General features: G+C 55.9%; 4 protein-coding genes across 8 annotated transcripts in view; 2 read left to right on the forward strand and 2 right to left on the reverse strand.

Moving 5' to 3' along the window:
• The first annotated feature begins 149 nt into the window (after nucleotides 1-149).
• Nucleotides 150-3,329, forward strand: SGSH (N-sulfoglucosamine sulfohydrolase). The gene is made up of 8 exons (XM_085077482.1): nucleotides 150-306; nucleotides 570-730; nucleotides 849-954; nucleotides 1,173-1,323; nucleotides 1,583-1,739; nucleotides 1,944-2,025; nucleotides 2,107-2,310; nucleotides 2,556-3,329. The coding sequence occupies exons 1-8, from the start codon at nucleotides 225-227 to the stop codon at nucleotides 3,113-3,115; spliced, it is 1,503 nt and encodes a 500-aa protein (XP_084933608.1). The 5' UTR covers nucleotides 150-224; the 3' UTR covers nucleotides 3,116-3,329.
• Nucleotides 3,330-3,430: 101 nt separating this feature from the next.
• On the reverse strand, nucleotides 3,431-9,706 carry GAA (alpha glucosidase). Its single transcript, XM_085077474.1, has 19 exons — nucleotides 9,178-9,706; nucleotides 8,959-9,104; nucleotides 8,495-8,660; nucleotides 8,042-8,138; nucleotides 7,840-7,959; nucleotides 7,566-7,684; nucleotides 7,314-7,445; nucleotides 7,087-7,197; nucleotides 6,817-6,930; nucleotides 6,620-6,704; nucleotides 6,416-6,533; nucleotides 6,111-6,244; nucleotides 5,835-5,986; nucleotides 5,501-5,649; nucleotides 5,262-5,403; nucleotides 4,957-5,055; nucleotides 4,617-4,781; nucleotides 4,279-4,431; nucleotides 3,431-4,040 (listed from the first exon to the last, which is right to left on the reverse strand). Exons 1-19 carry the CDS (start codon nucleotides 9,556-9,558, stop codon nucleotides 3,981-3,983), a joined length of 2,643 nt encoding a protein of 880 aa, XP_084933600.1. The 5' UTR covers nucleotides 9,559-9,706; the 3' UTR covers nucleotides 3,431-3,980.
• A 142-nt stretch (nucleotides 9,707-9,848) lies between these two features.
• On the reverse strand, nucleotides 9,849-20,529 carry CCDC40 (coiled-coil domain 40 molecular ruler complex subunit). Of its 3 annotated transcripts, XM_085077483.1 has the most exons (19): nucleotides 20,373-20,524; nucleotides 19,879-19,998; nucleotides 19,492-19,582; nucleotides 19,129-19,307; nucleotides 18,553-18,636; nucleotides 18,251-18,470; nucleotides 17,725-17,882; nucleotides 16,772-16,894; nucleotides 16,279-16,400; nucleotides 15,326-15,569; nucleotides 15,047-15,229; nucleotides 13,908-14,153; nucleotides 13,161-13,374; nucleotides 12,488-12,657; nucleotides 12,273-12,364; nucleotides 11,817-11,937; nucleotides 10,981-11,169; nucleotides 10,603-10,761; nucleotides 9,849-10,175 (listed from the first exon to the last, which is right to left on the reverse strand). In XM_085077483.1, the coding sequence occupies exons 1-19, from the start codon at nucleotides 20,388-20,390 to the stop codon at nucleotides 9,930-9,932; spliced, it is 2,979 nt and encodes a 992-aa protein (XP_084933609.1). In that variant the 5' UTR covers nucleotides 20,391-20,524; the 3' UTR covers nucleotides 9,849-9,929. The 3 variants fall into 3 exon arrangements, with proteins under 3 accessions (XP_084933609.1, XP_084933610.1, XP_084933611.1); XM_085077484.1 differs by lacking the exon at nucleotides 19,879-19,998 and having other exon boundaries at nucleotides 20,373-20,529; XM_085077485.1 differs by lacking the exon at nucleotides 20,373-20,524 and having other exon boundaries at nucleotides 19,788-19,925.
• A 114-nt stretch (nucleotides 20,530-20,643) lies between these two features.
• TBC1D16 (TBC1 domain family member 16) overlaps nucleotides 20,644-22,071 on the forward strand; it is a 30,035-nt gene continuing 28,607 nt past the window's right edge. For all 3 annotated transcript variants that reach the window (XM_085077486.1, XM_085077487.1, XM_085077488.1), the window contains exon 1: nucleotides 20,644-20,780. The gene's annotated coding sequence lies outside the window, so the exon portion shown is untranslated. The remainder of the gene's footprint in view (nucleotides 20,781-22,071) is intronic.

Consider the following 22,071-nt stretch of genomic DNA (forward strand, 5'->3'; position numbering starts at 1 on the left):
GTACAGCCCAGTACCAGCCCGCTACAGCCCGGTACCAGCCCGGCACAGCCACGGCCACCGCGGCTCCGCCCGCCCCGGATCTGAGCGGCCAGGGAGCCTCATGTGACCGGGGTGAGGAGGAGCCGGGGCGGCCGGGGGAGCCGCCGAGCCCCGCTGCTGCAGCCGGTACCGCTGCCGGTGACGGTACCGCTGCCGGTGACGGTACCGCTGCCGGTGCCGGAGCCATGCGGCCCTGGGCGCTGCTGCTGCTGCTGGGCGCCCTCCCGAGCGGCGGAGCCCCGGCCCGCAATGTGCTGCTGCTCCTGGGTGAGTGCGGCCCGGCCGAGCCCGCAGCCGCTCCCGGTTCCGCGCCCACTGCCAGCCCGGACCCCCTGCCCGGGGCTCGGCGCTCGGGGCATCCCGCGGGTGGGAGGGAGGGAGGGAGGAACGGTCCCGGGCTCCGCTGCATCGCCTCTGCAGCACCGGTCCCGCCCGGGTCGCCCGCAGCCCGGCGATGCTCCGGTGTCATCAGTATCCCCCGGGCCTTGCCCCCGTGCTCGGTCAGGGCTCACTCCGCACCCGTCCCGCAGCCGATGACGGCGGCTTTGAGAGCGGCGCCTACAACAACTCGGCCATCCAGACGCCGAACCTGGACGCGCTGGCCCGGCGCGGTTTGGTTTTCCAGAACGCCTTCACCTCCGTGAGCAGTTGCTCCCCGAGCCGGGCCAGCATCCTGACCGGCTTACCCCAGGTAGGGGCACCTGCCTGTGCCGGGCTGGGGATGCCAGCCCATGGCAGATGTCACGGGCACGGCTGGACGTGTTTTGGGGCCGGGCTGGTCCAACTGTGCTGTGTCCCCTCACCTGCAGCACCAGAACGGGATGTACGGGCTGCACCAGGACGTGCATCACTTCAACTCCTTTGACGGTGTGCGAAGCCTGCCCCTGCTGCTCAGCCAAGCAGGCGTCCGGACAGGTAGGGAGCCGGGATAGGGAGGGAGGCAAAAGCAAGTGATGCAGGCAGGGAAAGCCCCACTCAGTGCACTGAACGCCATCGGGTGAGAGAGCTTGGTGACTACACTGTCCATGAGCCAGGAGCATTGTCTGGACAAGTGGCTGTCCCTGTAGGGAGGGGACAGCAGCAGCCACATTGAGAGCTTTGCTGCTCCTGGCACAGCATCTGTATTCTCACAGGGATAATTGGGAAGAAGCACGTGGGGCCAGAGGCTGTGTACCCCTTTGACTTCGCCTACACAGAGGAGAACAGTTCGGTCCTGCAGGTTGGGAGAAACATCACCCGGATCAAGATGCTTGTCCGGCGGTTCCTGCAGAGCCAGGACGAGAGGTGAGATGGCCCCCTTGTCCCAGGATTGGCTGTGAGAAGCACAGGAGAGGAGGGAAACAGGCTTCACTGAAGATATGTCCCCCTGTCACAGCTGGTCACAAACAGGAAGGGACCTCTTGTCTCTGGGTTACCCCATATCCAGAAGCCCAGATAAGGTGGGAGTCCTCTTGCTGACTGCAGCTCACCCTGGTACAGCCCAGGAAGGTCTCCAGGCAGCCCTTTGCTCCACCACCTCCACATCCCCCCTTTCCATCCCTAGGCCTTTCTTCCTCTATGTCGCCTTCCACGACCCCCACCGCTGCGGGCACTCCCAGCCCCAGTATGGGGCCTTTTGTGAGAAATTTGGCAATGGACAGAGTGGAATGGGCTGGATCCCTGACTGGAAGCCACAGATTTACCGCCCGGAGCAAGTGCAGGTGTGGGTCTGTGTGGGGCTCTATGGGGCTGCTTGGGGCTCTATGGGGCTGCATGGGAGTCTGTGGGGGCTGCATGTGATGGAAGCCTCTGATAGAGCCAAGGCTGGCCCCCACCTCATCACTGCCACCAGTGTCACAGTGAGAGCTGGTGAAGGCCACAGTGGCATGTGATGGCTATGTGCCACTTTCCCTGTCTCCGTTTAGGTCCCTGCCTTTGTCCCCAACACGCCGGCTGCCCGGGCAGACCTGGCTGCGCAGTACACGACCATCGGCCGCATGGACCAAGGTGGGAGCCGCGGGCCAGGCTGGGGCTGGTGAGCACTGCAGACCCTCCCTGCCCTGCTCAGCTCTGCCTCTCCATCCGCAGGAATCGGGCTGGTCCTGGAGGAGCTGCGCCGTGCTGGCTTCTTCAACAGCACCCTGGTGATCTACACGTCCGACAATGGCATCCCCTTCCCCGGCGGCAGGACCAACCTGTACCGCTCAGGCACTGCCGAGCCGCTGCTCCTGTCCTCCCCTGAGCACCCCCAGCGCTGGGGGCAGGTCAGCCAGGCCTTCGCCACCCTCCTGGGTAAGAGCTGAGGGAGGGAGGGAGTACAGCTGTGCCCAGGGGATGGGGGATGCTCCCCTCCCTCTCTACACCAAAACTTAGAATCCTGTCCTGGGGGTAGCCCATAGCCTTCAGCACTGGCAGGGCCAGTGCAGGGAAGGGAGAGGAGGGAGGACAGAACAGGGTTCCCTGCAGGGACACCTCTCTGGGGCTGAGTTTCGTCCCACAGTGCCTGTCTCTCCTCTCACCCTTCTCTTCCCCTCCAGACCTGACGCCAACCATTCTGGATTGGTTCTCCATCCCCTACCCTGCTTACAGCATCTTTGGCACGAGGCAGGTGCAGCTCACTGGAAAGTCTCTCCTGCCAGCTCTGGAGTCAGAGCAGCCCTGGGCCAGTGCCTTCAGCAGCCAGAGCCACCACGAGGTGACCATGTACTACCCCATGCGAGCCATCCAGCACCGCCAGTTCCGCCTCATCCACAACCTCAACTACAAGATGCCCTTCCCCATCGACCAGGACTTCTACGTCTCACCCACTTTCCAAGACCTGCTCAATCGCACCAGGGCGGGGCAGCCAACGCACTGGAACAAAACCCTGCACCAGTATTACTACAGGGACCGCTGGGAGCTCTTTGACTGCAGCCGTGACCCCACCGAGAGCCAGAACTTGGCCCCTGATCCCCACTATGCTGACATCTTCCAGCTGCTCCGTGCCCAGCTCCTGAAGTGGCAGTGGGACACGGGGGACCCCTGGGTGTGTGCCCCCGATGCTGTCCTGGAGGAGAAACTGAGCCCCCAGTGCCGGCCACTGCACAATGAGCTGTGAGTGCCACCTCTGCCCTGGGACTGTTGTGTGCTCCCACTGGCACAAGGGATCACGGATGGGCTGGTCCCAAATCCCAGGTGGCACCACGAGGCTCTGCCCTCTGTGCTGCCAACACTGCCCGGTCACAGAGCACTGAGGGATTCCTGGTGCCTTGACTCTCAGCTAGAGGTACTGAAGGGCTAAACTGTCCCTCAATAAAGCCTGTGGAGGTTAAGGCTGAGTTTTCACCTGGAGCTGGGCACATCCCTGCAGCAGCCCCCAGCTTGGAGCCAGCAGGACAACAGGTGAAGGGGCTCTGTGGCACAGTCAGGGCTGTGGGAACAGGTGGCGTCCCCATATGCTCTGGGAAGTGGGGTGAAGCCTTCAAGGGGCACAGAGGGTCCCACTGGAGACCCCCAGGCAGGGACAGAGCCAGGGTGTCCCAGCTGGGGGCAGGGAGCTGAGCACATTCAGGACCAGGAGAGGGGACAAGGACACAGCCTGGGGATGCTCCCAGCAAACAGCAGCTTTATTCACAGTACTGCTCCCTCACCCCCTGCAGAACCCCCTCCCCAAAACCACAGCCAGGAGACTCCCTGCAGTCTCTGCCCTGGTTACCAGTCCCCCACAGTAACAGGTCTCACATGGCACTTGGGACTTTTTTCCCTGATTTGATGGAGATTTTCCTTCTCCCTGGGGGCTGTGTGAGCCTCCCCTTCTTATGTCAGTGCAGTGCACACCCCTCCATTGACTTTGATAAGCCAGAGGGAAGCCAAGGCCTAGGAGTGTGGTAAGAGCAATAGCAGCTCAAGGTACAAGGGATGGGATGGATTTGGCCTCGGATTCCAGGGAAGCAGTGTGGCTTCTCCCTGTGACCAGTGTTGGCTCAGGACCAAGAGATCACAAACTGCTCCCACATGGGCAGTGACACGGGGACTCTCAGCACCTGAGGGGACAAGGAAGGTCAGAGCCAACCAGGGCAGCACCCAGGGATGTCAGAGCCAAGGGGTTCCTGCCCCTTGCAGAGCCACAGCCCAACACAGTCCTAGTCCTACAGATCCCCTGGGAAGGGTGCCCATGGCCCATGCTGTGCCATCGCTGGGCCAGATCCTGCCAGCCCCTCAGCTGCACTCCAGGTCCCTTCCCAGCCACCACCCCCTCCCAGAGTGGGGACAAGCACTCACCTGGGTGTCACTGCGGTAGGAGAAGTCTCTCACGATGGCACCATTGGCCAGGACTCGCCGGGGAGGGCTGGTGACACCCAGCACAGTCACAGCCTCCAGCAGGACCCCGTCAAGGTGGGCGCTCGCCCGCAGCAGCTGGCTGAGCACAGCATCCTGGGGACAGCAGGGATGTCACCATGTGCTCCTGGGTCTCAGCCACCCCACCTGCACCCAGGGCTTCTCCAGGTGCCCTTCCCCATGTGCTGCCCCTCTGCCAGGCACCAAGCAGACACAGGTGCCCCAGGGCCACCAGGACACCCTGCCCAGGTGCTCCCCTGCCAGCAGCCCCCTGTGCTCACATTCGAGGCCAGGAAGAGGATCTCGGTGTAGTCTCCCCTCTCAAAGGTCTCCCAGCTCTCCCCATCGTCCCAGAACAGGTCTCCCCTGGCAAAGCCGTCTGGGGTCAGTGCCACGACCAAGGCCATGCCCTTCCCACGGGACTGGGCAGTGTTGAACGCAGGCTCCTAGGACACAGGGTGGGCACAGCTTGGGGCATAGCCACAGCTGTGTCCCCCAGCCCTGCCAGGCACTGCAGCCGCCGTCCTTTGGCATTGTCCTGTCAGTGGTGTTGGCACAGCCACCTTCCCAGGCTGGCTGGGCAGGTCACCACGGTGTCACCTTTGAGCAGAGGGGATTTACCTGCAGGGGCAGGATGTGTCCTGCACGGACATGGACGTTGATGGTGTCCAGGGGTGCTGGCAGGAGGACCCACTGCCCTTTGCTGTGGATGGTGGCGTCCTACATGGGGACAAAGAGAGGGAAGAACAGGCACAGGATGCTGTGTGCCAGAGGGGGCCCAGCCCAGCACTGGAGCCCTCACATGGCCACAAGCAAAGGCAAGTTAGGCATGAGACCCACACACAGCCCTGGGGGGCTGGTGGGAGGCAGGAACATGCATGAGGTCCCACAGCAAATCCCCCATACAACACAGCAGGAGCACTCACCCCTGCGAGGCTGTACCACGTCCCGGCTGGGAAGTAGCCACTGACTTTGGTCTGTCCTGCTTCCAGCACGGGGGTGATGAGCAGCCCCCCGCCCCACAGGAGCTGACGGTCCACAGTCCAGGTGTTGGGGTCTGTGGGGAACCTGGGGAAGCAGGGAGGGGCAGTGCCAGGAGACCCTGCAGCCACCTCCCGCTGAGCTGGCAGGACAGGGCCATCGGCTTGGCAGGGCTGCCACTCACTCGAGGAACAGGGGCCGTGCCACCGTCTCGCCGGCGGTGTGAGCCCGGTGGAACAGGGTGTAGAGGAAGGGCAGGAGGGAGTAGCGGAGGCGCAGGGCATTCCTCATGGCAGCCTGGGCAGACGGGCTGAAGGTGTACGGCTCTTGAGGCTGCAGGGAGGGGAGAGGCCCAAGGGGATGCTCAGACCACGTGGGGAGGAACGGAGGGTGCATTTCAGGGATGCAGGATGGTGCACAGCACCGAGAGTGCACAGCCCTGCAGCTGCACCAGCCACCATCCCACACCATCAGGGCAGCCCCTTGCTTGGCCTCTGGTGAGATCTCCCCAGGCTCACCCGGGTGCCATGGTCGTTGTGGTTCCGCATGAAGGGGTAGAAGGCGCCCAGCTGGGTCCAACGCACACACAGCTCCTCGTTCGTGTCACCCACAAAGCCACAGATGTCAGCACCCACCAGTGGCACCCCAAAGAGGTTGAAGAGCAGCACCTCTGCAGAGGGCACAGGGCATGGGGGCTCTGCAGCGCCAGGGGATGGAACCTACGGAGAAGCCCCTCGGCTGTGGGGGCAAGGGGGATGCAGGAATGAATGCAGCCCCAGTGCCCCACAGCCTACCTGGTATGGAGTAGTAGAGCTGCTCCCAGTCACTGCTGACATCCCCTGTCCAGTGCCCGGCGTAGTGCCCGTGCCCAGCGAAGGTGGAGCGTGAGATGATGAAGGGACGCTTGCCCCGGACCCTCAGCAGAGCACTGGGGGTGGGATGGTCTGCTCAGCACCCCCTGGTCAGGGAAAGGGCTCGGGGTTCCCATACCAAACCCTCATCCACTGGCCAACGCCTGCCCACACTGCCCACACTGGGTCTCTCCCAGCTGTGAATCCCCCAGGATGTGCAGGAGCTGTGGCAGGAGCCCCAGGCTTACTTGTGGGAGGCGATGGCCTCGGTCAGCCCATACAGGCTGTGCAGGTTGTAGTGGGAGGACAGGTACTGCTGGCTGGAGGCACAGATGGTCCCGGCTTGCAGGCGTCCCCCAAACACACCTGCATGGGAGAGGTGGAGCTCAGAGCATCCCCTGAGCTCCTGGCTTCCCTGCAGCCCTGGGCAGGGCTGGAACTTGCTCCTGTACCTGGCACATAGGGGGGATGCTCCAGGTTGTTGTTGGGGCAGCCATCCTGGGAGCCCTCCACAAAGTTTGACGGCTCATTCATGTCCTGGGGAGGGAAGGGGAAGGAAAGGATGGAGTGACCTCACTGCTCCACCAGGGCACGGCAGAGGTGCAGGAGCCAGGGAGCCACAGCCAGCAGCTATGACAGGGCCACTCACAAGCCACATTCCATCAAAGGGCACTTGGTCATGAAAGTCCTTCACCATGTCGTGCCACCACTCATGAGTCTCTGGGTTGGTGAAGTCCGGGAAGGCTGTGGGACCTGGCCAGACCTGCGGGAGGGAGGCAGCAATGGACAGATCCCCTCAACCCCACACAACACCTCACCATCCATCATGGCACCCCCAAGTGTTTCTCTCCCACTTTCGGGGTCCTGCTCCCCACAGCCCCACTGGAGCCCTGTACCATGGGCTGCTCCCCATACGCACCTTCCCGATCAGGGGCTGCCCCGTGGCATTTTTGATGAACACCCCTCTCTTCAGGCCCTCATCATAGGGCTTGTAGGTGCCAGGGAGCCCCGAGCTGCTGATCCCAGCATCCTGGAAGGGCACAAAGCCAGGGCTTTACCAGCAACAGCAGGGAACGGCCAGCCCTGCCTTCATCACCACCCTTGGGGCAGCTGAGGCCCCAGTGCCAGCCGACCCATGTAACTCACCACAATCATGATGTACCTCAGCCCGCGGCTGTGGAAGTCCCTCACCATCTCCGGGTAGTCCTTAAAGCTTTTCTTGTTGAAGGTGAAATCCCTCTTGGCATCTGCATAATCCAGGTCATTCCACTGCACGTCCTGGGGATGGAGGCACCAGTGTTCAGGGAGAAGCAGGGACCCTGCACACTGCCATGGGACCTTCACCCCACGAAGGCTTCCATCAGCCCCCCACGGGCTCTGGGAGCAGCCCAGACCTACCAGGGGGAAGCGGGCTGCTGTCATATTGGCCACAACCTGCCGGGTGATGTCGGTGGATGAGTAGCCCCACCGGCAGAGGTGGAAGCCCAGGCCCCAGTATGGGGGCATGAAGGGGAATCCTGGAAGCCAATGGGTGAGTGTTGGCAGGGATGGCCCGGCCCTGTGTTGGCCCACAGCCCTGCTCTGCCACACCAGCTCTGCCACGCTGCTCACAGCATCCCAGCAAAGCCATCCCTGCAAAGCCATGCCAGGAGCACCCGTGGCTCAGCCATACCAACAACATCCAGGTACTGCCGCACCACACTCTTGGGGTCAGGGCCCAGGAAGATGTAGAAGTCCAGGATCCCACCTGTTGTGCGCCAGGTCAGGGCTGGGCTGGGCTGCAGGAGCACGTCTGGGGAAACACAAGTGGCAGGGGAAGAAGCTGAGGATGGGGACAGAGCCAAGCCTGTGCCTGACGCCTCCACGGGACTCACCCATCGCATTGCTGTTCAGCAGAAAGACACCGTGAGCTGAACCATCGTCCTCCATCACCAGGTAGAAAGGGTGGGAGCCGTAGAGGTTGACATGGGGCTGAAGCAGAGCATGGTGTGGTGCCAGTGAGGCTCTGCTGGAGATCCCCACACCCACCCGTCTGCCTACAGGCTTCAGGTGCAAAGCCAGGGCTTGTGGACTCAAATGCCGTCAAACCAGCAGAGCTCTGCCCTGAGCCAGAGCCCTGAAAACAGCTCCCGAGCAGCACAGAGCTCCAGGGGGACAAACCTTGGCCTGGGGACAAGGGTCCCATGGGCTTACCCGGTGCTGAGACCAGGGCCCAGAGCTGAACCAGCACAGACACATCTCCCCAGCCCTGGACAAGATGTATGAGGCCGCAGGGCAACCCCTACAAGCACAGTTAAGTCTCCCTTTCCCTCAGCCCTGCTCCGTACCGCAGGTGCCATGTCCCGATTCCAGAGGGTGACCCTGGTCCACGCTGTGTCAAGGACCAGTGGTGTCAGGTGCTCCCCCAGCCCCGAAATGAAATGGGAAGGCAAAGAGGTGGAGATCTGCAGGAACTGGTCTGTGAAGAAGAGGGGTGCGACCGTGGTGTTCAGCCTGCGGAGAGAAAGGGAGACTCCGGCAGACAGCCGGGAGGGTGGCACTGAGCTGGGGCCACCAGTGCTGGGGAGGGACACGGATGCTCATCACCATGTGAAACAAGAGCAATTTTTGGCAGAGCTTTGGGATTCCTGGTTCGTTTCCCAGCTATTGAACTGCAGGGGGAGTCAAAAGGTCGTCAGCACAGCCACAGACAGCCACCCCACTGCTGTCACCAGTGTCCCCGCACTCAGCCTGTGGGTCCCGCTTGCAGACTGAATCCCCTGGGAAGCGAGGGGGGCAGGAGGGCACTCACAGGACTCTCCCGCCGCGCTGCCGGCACACGACGAGGCCGAAGGGGTCCTGGCTGACCTGCAGCCCGTAGAGCGTGGAGGCAGCTCGGCCGTGCACCCGCGGCGTGGCCAGCGGCACCTCATAGCGCTGCCGGGCCGCATCCCGGAGCTGCGGGCGGAGAGGGGTCAGCAGGGGCACGGGAACGGGAGATCCGGGGGGTTCCGGGGGTCCCGGGGCGCACCGTGAAGCGCAGGCGGGTCGGGGTCTCCAGCGCCAGGTCCAGCCGCAAGTTATCCACCGCTCCCGGCAGGAAGGCGGCAGCCACGCGGCGCAGCCGGGCGGAGAAGCCGCTCTCGGTGGCCGTCAGGTTCTCGGCCCGGTAGCTGCGGTAGCCGCGGGGGAAGAAGCACCAGGGTTGGCCGGGGCCGATGGCAGGGCCGGGGCCGGGGCTGTAGCAGCAGCCCCGCGCCTCGCAGCCCGCCCGCGACAGGAGCCGCTCGGGGCCGCAGTCGAAGCGGGCGCTCGGGGACACCTCGCAGGCGGCAGTGCCGGAGCCCCGAGCCGCGGCCGGGACCAGCAGCGCCAGCAGCGCGGCAGCGATCCCCGGGCCCCATGGCCTCATCGCCCGGCCTGCGGCTCCCGGCCTGCCCGGCCCTCGGCAGGGGGGAGGCACCGGCACCGCGCGGCCGCTTCACCGCCCCGGAGCCGCCCGAGCCGCCGGGGCTTGGGCAAGAGCCGGGCCGAGAATCGCGGCTACACCGGCTGCCGGGGCGGGGCGGGGAGGCGGGGCGCAGGAGCTGCTTGGGGCAGCGAGAGTGAAACGTAAACAGAAACATACCGAACCAATCATAAGGGTACAGCTTAAATAAACATTATGCCCCACAAAATAATACTATACCCCACACCTACTTATTTTCTGTGTTTATTTATTTACAAAGCCTGGAGCCTATGGAAGAATAAAAAAAGATGTTATAGTTATTTTCTCTGTTTCTGTCAGGCTTTCTCTGGCTCAAGCCTGGATGCCAAGCAGTGGCTGAGCCACTGCAGAGCCTTTTGGTGCTGAGGCTGTTCCTCCCGGATCTGCTTCACGATCGTGTTAATGGTCTGGAGCCGACCCTGCAGCTTCTCCTGCTGGTTCGTGCAGGCCTCTTCAGACTGGCACAGGACCTTGTACTTCCCATCCCTCAGTGCCAGCAGCTGTTTCTGGTGTGCCTGGTAGGCCACAAACTCCAACAGGTTCTGAGAAAAGCAACAACGGAAGGGGCTGTGACAGCAGGAAAGACACACACAGGAAAGAGCTGTGACATGGGCAGAACTCGTGTCAGGTGCTGTGACCATCACGTTGGACAAGGGAAGGACAGTGCCGTGAATTCCCCATCATAAAAGCCAAACAGCACCCCCCAGCCTGGGTCTTGGAGGAGTACAGATATCACAGAATTCCATAAATCAGAGAAATTCCCACACACATATGGCAACCCTTGTCAGGACAGGGTTTCAATATGTCAAGTTGATTCCTGTTGAACCTTCAAAATGTGCCCAGTTAATGAGTTGCTAAAATGCCACACTGATCACACCCATTTCAGGATGGTGCTGAGACAGAGCTGGCACCAGAGGAAGCAACAGGCTCTGTCTGGCTCACATGCTGTAAGGAAGTGGATGTGCTCACCCATCGTTTCTCGTTCTGAAGATTTTCCATGTCCAGGCTGAGGTCGTCAGCCTCAGCCCTGAGCCTGCACAATTCCTCCTTCTTTTCTGAAAAGGTGGCATTGAGGGTCTCTTGGTCGTCCTCCAGGTCGTCAATGGTTTGGTTGCATTCACAAATGTTCTAGTAAATGGAAGAGAAGGAAATGGCAGATTGAATGGAGGTGCATTCCTGACCATCCTCCCAGAACTTGGTTTTGGGGGATTTTCAATGAATTAATTTCCAAAGGCTGCCCCTGTACCGGCACAGGGTCTGTGCATGAACACCCCTGCGCTCACTGCTGCTCACCACAAGGCCAACCCCAGCTGTGTGAGCTCCTGCAGCCTCACTTTCCTTGCTCACCTCCTGGGTTTCCCTGAGCTTCCTCTGCAGCTCCTGTTTCCTGCTTTGGGAGTCACTCTTGCTGATGTGTTTTTTATCTGCTTTGGTCTGAGCCTCTGCCCGATTCGTTATCGTCTCTCTCTGAGAAACACATGCCTCCATAGCCCGAATTAACATCTCCTGCTGCTTCAGCAACTGCCCATAGCGGACCTGCCGTTTGCCAAGACACAAACAAGCCACAAAATACCAAATGTTTACCAATAGCACCAAGGGAAGCTGTATGGGTGACACATCCCACCAGCATAAACCAGATACATGTGACATGAGTGCCTGCAAGCCAGATTTGGTCCAAATCCAAACCTGGTTTGCTGTGTGTGGATCTGGAAGGCTGAGGCCTGGATTATCAACTTGTCTACACTAATATTCAAAATGTTAGTCTGAACCTCATTAGCAAGTGCAGAAGCAGAAAAGCAGAAGCATCCTGAGAATGAAGGGGAAGAACTGCTCTGCATCACCTTAATCACTAAACCAGTGATTAAGGTGATGCAATATTTAGTAATCAACATTTCTTTGCTTGCAAACGAGGGTCACAGAATCACCTGGCTGACATACTGCAATTTAAATAGATTTCATGGGAGTATCCAGATTCTGCTGAGCCTGGCACAGGGAATGCAGGGTGTGTGGGACACTGGATGTGCTCAGTCCAGTTCAGCTGTGGGGGTTAACAGTCCCACCCTGGGCCCTGAAGATGCCACTTCTCCAGCCTGTTTCTCATCTCCTGCCTCATGTTTCAGCCACTCCAAGGCTGAGTACACTGTATGGCTTCCCCTCCTCAGCCCTCTTTCCCAAAGCCTTACTTGCATCCTACGAATCTCTGTTTTCATGTCATAGATTTCGCCATGTTCTACCAAAGAATCTGTAGCTTCCCGCATCTCTTTTGCCAGCTGGATCTTTTTCTCCCACAGCAGGATCTGATGCCTTTAGAGAAAAAAGGGGAAGGGAAAGAGAAAGCTAGACCCCCATTAAATGCCCAGTGCAGCACACTCAGTCTGAGTTACTGGCAGAGTCTTGCCCATCTTGGCAACATCCAGCTCACACATGCTGGAACTGTTAAAGCCAACATCCTCCCAGCTCCTGCTGGTTCCAGAGACTGCTGAAACACCTTTCAGTTTCTGTGTTTCTAACATTCATTAAAGTCCTATCCCCTCCTCCAGGAAGGGCAGAATCACATTTGCCAGTGTCAGGTTTGGTGACTGGAGGAGAAGGGAACATGGACACAGACACACATGACTGTGGCAATCTCTGGTACCTACTCTGCTTCTACTAGGCTGTTCAGGAGCCTTTCCTTCTCCTCAATCAGTTGACTGTGTCTCTCCTGCATCTCCACAGATTCTTTTTCTGCTTCCTGGATTTGAGAAGAACAAAACAATACAACATTGTCAGGCTGAGAAGGTTTTCCAGAATCACTGTTTGCCTCTGACTTGCATGGGAGGCTGAGACCTGGGAATGAGGTGCAAGGCCTCAGTACCTTGAGAGACTGCAAAAACTCATTCTCTGTGACAATTTTGCCATTTTGCAGGTCCTCAACGCTGCTGTTGTTCTTCTTGATCAACACATTCAACTTTATCAAGTCATTTGACATGTTCTTCATGTGCCGTTCCACGTCCTTCTGCTCTTTTATTTCTTGCTGAATTTCATCTGTGGATGAACAGAAAAAAGTCTTAGAATTCCCCTGAGCCCTTGACTGAACACAGGCAAGGTGTGACAAACTACTATCAGAGCTGGCAACACCTCAGGCAGAGCAACCCATGTCGCCTGTGTCCAGCTAAAATGTTTTTCCACAAGCTCAAAAACCAAAAAAGGTTTTGAAGGAGATTCCCGTGGAAAAAGTTGGGTTTGGCCAAGGAAAGTGCTGTCAGTGCTGGGGGCATTTACCTACCCACTACTTGCAAACTTTATTTAAGAAGTGTAACAGGTGACATTGTCACTTTGAGTCCGACTGTCAGGACAGCAGGATCAATCCTTATATGAATAATGATGTGCAATCAGCAGGAGAGCCTGGGCTGTTGGTATTCCTGCTCACACACATCCAGCAGCACTCCTTGGGGCACGTCCAGCTTTTCCCATCTGTAACCCCCCCTACTCCCTTTTCCCTCCCTTCACAGATGAACATCTCAAGGAAGAGTCAGGGAATGACTCACTGTCCATGCGCACTTTCCTCTGCTGCATGATGATGATCTGTTTCTGTAATGTATCCACTGAGGTTATTTGTTCCTCTCGCTTCCGTGTCAGCTTGACCAGCTCCTTCTGCTCATTGAGCCAGGACTTCTGCAACGTCATCACCTCGGAACCACATTCTTCTATCTCCTTGTTCAGCTGGCTGATCTCAATTTCCAGTGGGCCCAGTTCTTTTCCCTGTACAAGGGCAAAGTTTGGCATAAATCAGGCAGAAGCTGCTGGAGTTGTTTACAGCATCTGGACATTTCAAAGTTTGCAGAGGATGTGCCATAGGATCCATTTCCACATGGGTATCCATAAGGTCTTACACTGCCAGGGACAGATCTGGGAATCGTCCAAATGGGGCCAACCATCAATCAACTGAAATCTCTCTGCCTGCCCCACTCTCCCCTCCTCGGTGTTTGCAGATTTTCCAACAAGATCATGTTTACCCATTGATGCCATTTGACATTTTCATCAGACAAGTCCCTGCAGTGATCTGTGCCAGGCACACCCTCATTTCACAATTCCCCTCACTGCATTAAGAACTGTCTGATAAACATAAACATAAACATAAACACCTGCATTAACCAATGCAGCTTTTAAATCACAATGCTGATGCCTGAAAGTTTGAACTACTCAACACTCAACACAGTTACATTGATCAGGGATATCTGTGGTCACCACAAAGAATAAAACCAAAACTGGGACTGAAACACAAAAATACCTACCCCTTGCTGAGAAAGAAGCATCTCCAGCTTCTTGTTGTACAGGCAGATGATCCCTCCCTTCTTTTCAGCCTGGAGCCTGGACTTCGCAATCTCATTTTCCTGGCAGGCGATCAGTTCATTCACATTTTTTATTTCTTTGTCCACCTCAGAGAGTGCTTTCTGGTGAACTGTCAGTCTGCAGCTGATATTAGTTGCGTTCAGAATCATCTGGGCCACGTCGTTCTCAACCTTGTAAAAATGCAGCTCCTGGAAATATCAAGAGAAAAAAACACATCACTGTTCCCAACAGCCTCTCGTTGAGTTGTAATGCCACTTGTAATGCACAAGAGTCAGGGGATGAGATTCTACTCCCAGGTCTGTCCTACAAGCCACAAGCTACTTACCCTCTGTGCACCATTGCTTCTCGATCAATTGACAGGTAATACAATATCTACCTCTGCCATACAGCTGTAGAAAAGCATTAAGGAGCCTAAACATTCCAAAAACCTGTAAGAAACCTCACTCATCCCTTCTGCAATGACCCCCTGCCCTCATGTCTCTAGTTACCTGCTGTCAGTACCAGGACATCACTGAATTTTCCCTTCTCCACCACACCTGGCACACACATCCCTCACCTAACAACCACCACAGGACTCAGCATGACAAGTGTTGGGCTGAGTTTTCTAATCTTTCTAAGTGATCCAGTTATACACTCCCAGAGACAGCAACTTATCATGAATTAAAGAGCTGTCAGGTTGGACTGTTCCTTGGACTGTTCCTCAGAACTGAGAGCTACCTGCATCCCACTCCATGATGAATTATAGAAATAAAAATTAGTTATACTACAGAAGTACCACATGTCCATTGTTTTTCTCCAGTACATAAAAATGCTAAAACTTTATAGTAAATACTCCCAGGATTCATCATTCTGCCCCATTTAAGTAAAGAACAGTGTGGTTTGTGTCAGGCCTTTTTGGCCAAGCTCTCTCACATACACCAGAATCCTGCAATAAGATCACAGGAAGAACCAGACTGGAGAGACAAACTCAGCAGAGCTTCAATGCAGACCTGAAACCAGAACAAAGTCACTGACAAACCCTGCTGGGGACCCACTGCTCCAGTGGCTCCTTCCCTGCCCTCCCAAGGTGGGGATACCATACCAAGTTGCTTTTTCTGTTCCGAAGTTTTTCAGCCAGCTGGGAGAAGTGCTTTGCAGCTTTGCTGGATATCATCTGGTCCTGAAGCTTTGCCATGATTTCACTCTCTAGCTGCTCTTTGGCATAAGTTCCCTTCTCTATACCCTTCCTGATGGACAGCAACTCATTCACGTGAGCAGCTTGGTCCTAAAAGGTTGGAAGACAGAAACAGGATCACTACAACTGCTTGAGGAAGGGTATTCAATTATTCAAAAGGATTCATCTTCCATGGTCTCTCCTCACCATCTTGGTCCTGCTGAGGGCCTGCTCTGTCTCATGGAGAACACGAGTGTAGGTGCTAGTTTCAACTTCCAGGGCCTCCTGCTCCAGCAGGCACTTGGCAATCAGTTTCCTTGTCACACTGGCATCGTTCTGGGAACGGTTCAGGAGGGCGACAAGGTTCTCATTCTTCTCCTCCTCTTTCCTGATGGACTTCCCACAGCCATGGATGTCCCCTTCTAGGGACTTGAGGTCACGTTTGTAGTTGCTGGAGGGGCAAAGAGGATGGAAAATCATCACAGGGATTAGTGCTGAACAGCCACCCACAAATTCCTCTTTTCAAACACGTTATTGTAGCAACAACTGCCCAAGGAGGAAGATCTTTGTAAGGGCTCAGCTGCTGTGACAGTGGAGAGTCAGCAGGAGATGGATAGATACATTAAGATATAAAAGTAAATGTGTGTAGGAGAATTGATTCCTTCTTTTGGCACTGTCCCACACCACCATTCCTACCAGGATGTCACCATACAAAAACAGATTGTTTGTTCTCAGACAATCAGTCAACCTTTAAGGCTCCAGAGCAAATAAACACTTCCTCTGGCGACAACAGGCAGGTTTTCCTGAACATTTCCAAAGGCCTCACAAAACCCTGACAGTGAGAGAGAAATCCTTCCTGACATCCAGCTCTTTGGAGTAAGAGATGCTACAAAGGTGAGGGAACTCATTTAAAGGACTATTAATATAAAAACTCTAAGCAGCTTTAAGAACCCCCCATATTCTGAGGAAGAGATGTGGTTAGGATAAAGAAAACAGCGACAAAGAACTGTGCTTCTTATCCTTTAACTTTATTATGTGCTTTAGAGCAGGAAAATTGTTCTGTGTGACATGCCCTGCCCACACAGTGCTGGAATCTCCTTCTATAATCCCTCCTGCCCAAATTACCTGAGGTGTCCCCAGGGCCTGGTTTCACACCATACCTCAGCAGCTCCTGAGTGACAACATAGGCCTCGTCCCTCTGCTTCATTCCAGCCAAGCTGCTGTTCCAGTGTTCCATCAATCTCTTTTTCTCCATGTTAATAGCCTGGACCTCCAGACCAGCCTGTGGAACAGAGAGATGGCAGACAGGGTGAATCTACACTGTGCTGAAAAGCCAAATTCATGTCTCAGTACTTTTTTTTTTTCCTGTTCATTATGTGCTGAGCAGGATCAGCTTCAACTCCGTGGCTGGTTCATTGTCTCAGCAGCCCACAGAGCACAGGTCTGCAAGAAAAAGCTGCTGAGAAAGGCAGGGGGAAGTGATTTACAGGCACTTCTTACGGACAAAGGAAAAGAAAAAAAAGTCTTCATTCTTCCAAACAGGAACAAACTGTGAAACTCTGTCCCACATTGTGCACACCACGTGAGCATGGGCCAAAAGGGTCAGCCCTGACAGAGGGAAATATTAACCACAAGGGAAAAGTTCCCTCCTACCTCACTGACTGCCTGCCGGGTCACTTTTGTGTCCTCTGCCTGGGCCACAAGCTGAGCTTCAAACAGTGCAATTTGTTCCTGGAGCTCGTAGACTTTCCTTGTTAACTGGTCTAGCAGAAGGTCCTAGAGAGCCAGAGCCAAACAGTCCAGAGTGAGTAATGGAATCTCAGTCTAAACCAACCGTATCCTACAAGAATAATATCGGCTAAAAAAGGAATTAAAACTGGCAATTGGATTAGATTTGAATCCTACTGAAACTTTCCCATTCATATACAAATGGTTCATGACTGCAGCAGGGAAGAATTGCAAGAGAATGAAATCTTTGCTGACTGTTTATTATTCCAGTTGCAGCAGCAAACTGATAGTTCTGAAGCCACATTCCCTCCTGTCGGCACGGATTACACTGGGCCACCTCTCCAGCTACTGGGAATCTTATTAATATATATTTGAAATCCTTTGTTAAAACTCTCCTAAATCCACTGTATTCCAACAGTTTGCATGGAATTCTGCATTAGCAATACCCTGTGGATTGTGTCCTGGAAGGCAGCAGAGGGAGCTCCAGCACCGACTGGCTCTGCTCATTCCCAAAGTTCACTTTTCATTGTGAAATTTGCTGTGATTCAGAATAATCCCCAAGACCTGAACACATGATTTTTCTTCATTAAATATCTTCCTTTCCCCACACCCCTTTCCTTGAGTGAAGAGTGATTTACTGTCCTAAGGCTTGCAAAACCCTCTGGGCAGTGCATGTTGCTATCTGGAGCAGAGCAGGCACTGTTTCTTCTCCTTTTGAAAAATGAGAAGAATTTTTTTTTAATTATTTGAGAAAAATAGCTCCAGGCATCTTCCATGATTCTGTCACCCTAGCCTTTCTTCTGACAATGCAGCACATCCTCCAATACTCACTGCTGTCACCTGCATTTACTTATTTCAAAGAGAGTTTTACTTGGTACCTGTTTTTTCTTTTCCACCTCAGCCTGGATCCTCTCTGCCTCAGCCCTCTTTGCCGACTGTTTCATCAGTAAAAGCCTGTGATGCATCTCCTGGTCCATGTTCTGCACATAGAAGAGCTCCAAGGCTAGGTTTTCAATCTGGGTCTGCATTGCAGAAACTGAGGAACAGAGGGCAAAACAGTTACAGAAAAGTTTGATTGTAGGGTATATGTTAAACAGAGCTAAAAGGGAAAGAAATACAGAAGCTCCCAAAGCAAAACCTCTCACACACACCAGCTTAAATCAGCCCTCCCCAGCATAAATGTTTACATTTATGCTCCACAAGCAAAGCTAAAGATCCTGGCAAGCAATTCCTGGATTCTCAGCACACAGCATTCCAGGAGTATCTGTGAAACTTTTCAATGAGTGCATGATTCCCGATTAACTAATTTACTGTATTTTTCAATCCAGCGCTTGACTTAAATTCAAATTAATTTCTCCACACAACCCTAGAATTGGGAAACACTGCCAGGACTGCCTCAGTCACCTTTCTTGCGTTCATCATCTGTGTTGCGACAGATTTCCTTGTGAGCATTCCTGAGGCCCTCCAGTTCCTCCTCCAGCTGCTGCCGCGCTGCGGCCGCCTGGGAACAGCGCTCGTGGCACTTCTCCAGCTCTCCCTCCAGCTGCCCCAGCTGCTGCTGGGCTCCATAAAGGACCACCCCAAGCTCTTCCCTCTTCTCTTTGCTGGTCTTCATTGCTGCCCTCTGCAGACACAAGAGGGAAGGAGCTGTCTCCCAGCAGCTGGGATGGAAGGGGGTGTAGGAAGGCAAAGGAGAGGCCGTGTACCAGTTCCCGAAGGTCCAGGTTCACTTGCTCTATCTGCTTAGTAAGGTAACTCTTCAGGGCGGCCTGGAATCTTGTCATCAGAGGCTGTAAGGAAGGATGGCAATAACAAACTTTAACATACTTGTGTAAAAAGATTAGGGAGAAGCCTCACAACTACTCCCCCCACCCAATAAAACATCTTATTTCTGCCATAAACACTTGTGTTCTCATTTTAGCTACACTCACTATAGTGAGAGGTGTTACATAGTGGGTATTTGCTGATGCCAAAAAGTGAGAATATTTGAAAGTCAGAAACACGGCAGGAGAGCTACATGTGAGAACCCACCAGCTCACTCTTGCTGCAAGGACTTCTCTTTCAGGGGCACTGAAGGGATCCCATTTACCCACTGCATTACTCACTTCTGAACCTGCAGCTCTGAGTTTAGGATTGAGTGGCACAGTCAGCAGTTAATACTTTGGCAAAACTGGTTTTCAAATGTGCAGTTGAACAGCTGAGCCACTGCTTACAGCTCACATGTTTTAGAGAAACACAAACACCAAGTCTCCAAAGAACGACAAGATTTGAAGACTTCTCACATGTTCTGGGTCCAAGATGACCAGTTCTGTTTCTTCTGCTGTTTCCCCCCTACTTTTTCTCATCTGATGTTCCTCAGCTCCACTCCTCTGGAATCCCTTTCCCCATCTTTGGCTGCCACGATCACTAGGGAGCTCAAACGTTGGCTTTGCATGGCGAGAACTGGGTCGTCCTTTGCTCCCTGGACCCAAGCCCATCAAAACAAAAAAAAAAAAAAAAAGAGGAAAAAGATAAAGGAATAGGATTAGATTTCATAGTATTGTGCCTCCAGTTGTATTAACAAAGATCAGAAAGGGAAAAAACCAGAGGCTATGCTTAAGAGATGGTCTCAAGTGCTGTCCTGTTGCAAAGGCTCTGGGGGATACCTGGTTTTGTGTAGGTGTCTGGCTCCACTGCAGGTGCTCCTGAGGGAAGGGGAGGGGCTCCTCTGCCTGGAACTGGCTGCTCCATGTCACCCTGTTCAGGACAAGTGCCACATTCTGTGTTATTTGGAAAGTCGCAGGCAATTCTTCCTGAACCATAAACCCTACAGCTAATCTCATTCCACCCCCTGCCATGAACACGGACACCTTCCACTAGACCAGGCTGCTTCAAAAATTTTAATGGCTTTTTTGCTTTCTATGAGGGCAAGGCTGGAATAATGATTTACTTCTCGCTTTACTTCTTGCTATTGAAGCTGCTCCCAGGAAGATGCTGCTCGGTAAGGGACGTGTGGGATTGGGCTGCTCTGTGAATGTTCCAAAGGGAATCACCTCCAGAGGAAGATGTGACGGAGATCTGCTTTCATCCCGCTCCGCAGAGCCAAATTTACCCGCAGCCGCTTCTGCCGCGGCACCGGGGGACTCCTCCATGGCGTCGGGGCTGGGCTGCGCCTGCAACCGGAGAGAGGGTGAGCTCCGGTCCCGGGACTGCCCCCGCCGGGCTGGGCTCGGGACACGGACCGGGACAGCCGGGAGGTATCGGGATGGGGGACACCGGGATGGAGGTACCGGGCCGGGGGGTACCGGGATGTGCCGGACAGTACCGGACCGGCAGTGGAGGGGACAGGCAGTCCCGGGCAGTGCTGGGCTGTAGTAGAACCCAGATCGGGCGGTACCGGGCCGTGGTGGAGGGGACGGAACGGGGAGGGGAGGGGAAAGGAAGGGACGGGCGGTACTAGGACGGGACGGGATGGGACGGGACAGGCGGCTCGGGCTCGGTGGAGCCCCGGGCGGACAGTGCCCGGCCCGGCCCGGCCCCGACTCACCGGCGGCGCCTCCGCCATGTTTCCGTTACCAGGCGACGCATCAACACCCGCTCACGTGACCGCCCGGGCCGCACCACCGCGGCCTGCGGGGGGGAACGGGGGGGCTCAGGCCGCACCATTCCCGGCGCGGGGGGTTTCGGGCCACGCTCCGTACCCCGCCAGCCCCGGTTCCGCCCGAGGGTTCCGGTACCGGCACCGGGCGGGTCCCGCTGTGCCTCCCCGGCCCGGGCAGCCGCGGGCCAAGCGGGCGGGCGGGGCCGCCGGACGGGCACAGCCCCGCGGGCCGGGCGGAGCGGCCGGGCGGTGGCAGCGGCCCCGCGCAGGGCCGGGAGCGGCGGCGGCGGCGGCGGCTCCGAACCCACTCCGGGCCGGGCAGCGCCGGGAGCTTCCCCGGGCTCCTCTGTGCCGGTAAAGCGGGGCCGGGCCGGGGCTGGGGGCGGCGGCGGTGGGGTCCGGGTGATCCTGTAGCGCTGCCCCGGGACCCCCGGGCCCGGCACCGGGATCCTGCCGGCACCTGGGCAGGTCCGTGTTCGATCCCGCTCTTTGTGCGCCCTTCCCACGCCGGAGCCGCGCGCGGGGCGGCGGGAGCGGGCGGGTGCGCCGGGAGGACGGGACGCTGCCCGGGGATCGGGATGCTGCCCGGGGACCGAGATGCTGCCGGGGGTCGGGATGTTGCCGGGCAGTCGGGGTGCTCCAGGAGGACGGGATGCTCCGGGAGCACGGGATGCTGCCCGGGGGTCGGGATGTCGCTGGGGGCGCTGGTGGAAATGTCAATAGTTCTTAAACTTTCTCTTCTGTTATTTCGGTGTGGCTCCGTACAACTTGGGGTGTTTCAATGTTTTCTTTCCTTTTGGAAAGCTGGTCTTCTCCTAGGTGACCCAGATATCTTCCTGAGCTCTGTTACTTGCGGAAAAAGTGGATGGGGGATAGTTGGCAGTGGTTTGATGAATGGCCTTGGGATGCTGCAGGCAGGAGTTGTGGGCTAGTGTGCTGCTGTGCTGCTGACACTCCGTAAAATCACTCTGCTGCTTCCTTCGGGAGATTTGTCTTTTCGGATCTCTGACTGGGAACTTAAATTGGAGAGGTGTTTTGTTCATAGTTGCCACTCGGAACAGGAAGATAAATGAAACGTCTTTCAAGAGAAAAGAGTAGAAATGGGAAGTCTGGGACAACTCAGGGACTTTTTGGTGCTTTTGTAGAAGTCTCCTCTGAGTTTGTAGGAGCTCATTCATGTCCTGGTGGTAACTGGACAGTCTGAAAGCTGCTTTTCCACATTGGATTTGGAGAATATCTGGGTTTGTTCTGCCTGTGTGGGGGGTGTGAGGCTGGAGATCTGGGAAAGGGCAGAGCATGGCTGTCTCAGCCCGTCAGGGAATGAGGGAGGAAAGGGGCTCTTCCAGAGTGTCCAAGTGGCAGAGATATTGTGTGGTCTGATGTCTGTCGTATTGGGAACAGAGTTTGCAATCAGCTCATGCATTCAGCTGTGATCCGGGCTCCTGGGGTTTGAGCTGCTGATGTTTGGGGTTCAAGTCCTGAGAGTGTAATCAGGACACAGCAACAGGATGTTGGAAATAAAAAGTCATAAAAGCGTTTTCTGTTGCCCAAGCAGTGCAAATAAGTGACATGAAATGCTGGTAAATCAGGTATGGAGGCACACAGAGTGTCTCAGTGACAGCATGTACTGTGGGTGAGTTTGGTG

Source organism: Lichenostomus cassidix, chromosome 18, assembly GCF_008360975.1.
Source record: "Lichenostomus cassidix isolate B80296 chromosome 18, HeHo_3.0, whole genome shotgun sequence".
In the NCBI taxonomy this organism is placed as follows: Eukaryota; Metazoa; Chordata; class Aves; order Passeriformes; family Meliphagidae; genus Lichenostomus; species Lichenostomus cassidix.

Coding starts and splice junctions, on each gene's coding strand:
- SGSH (XM_085077482.1), top strand. CDS start 225: ATGCGGCCCTGGGCGCTGCTGCTGCTGCTGGGCGCCCTCCCGAGCGGC. Junction 307..569: donor CAATGTGCTGCTGCTCCTGG/GTGAGTGCGGCC, acceptor CCCGTCCCGCAG/CCGATGACGGCGGCTTTGAG. Junction 1,740..1,943: donor ACCGCCCGGAGCAAGTGCAG/GTGTGGGTCTGT, acceptor GTCTCCGTTTAG/GTCCCTGCCTTTGTCCCCAA.
- CCDC40 (XM_085077483.1), bottom strand. Junction 18,637..19,128: donor TCATCTTGGACCCAGAACAT/GTGAGAAGTCTT, acceptor CCTTCCTTACAG/CCTCTGATGACAAGATTCCA. Junction 18,471..18,552: donor ACCTGGACCTTCGGGAACTG/GTACACGGCCTC, acceptor TTGTGTCTGCAG/AGGGCAGCAATGAAGACCAG.
- GAA (XM_085077474.1), bottom strand. CDS start 9,558: ATGAGGCCATGGGGCCCGGGGATCGCTGCCGCGCTGCTGGCGCTGCTG. Junction 8,661..8,958: donor CAGCGCGGCGGGAGAGTCCT/GTGAGTGCCCTC, acceptor TTCTCTCCGCAG/GCTGAACACCACGGTCGCAC. Junction 6,534..6,619: donor GCATCCCCCCTATGTGCCAG/GTACAGGAGCAA, acceptor TCTCCCATGCAG/GTGTGTTTGGGGGACGCCTG.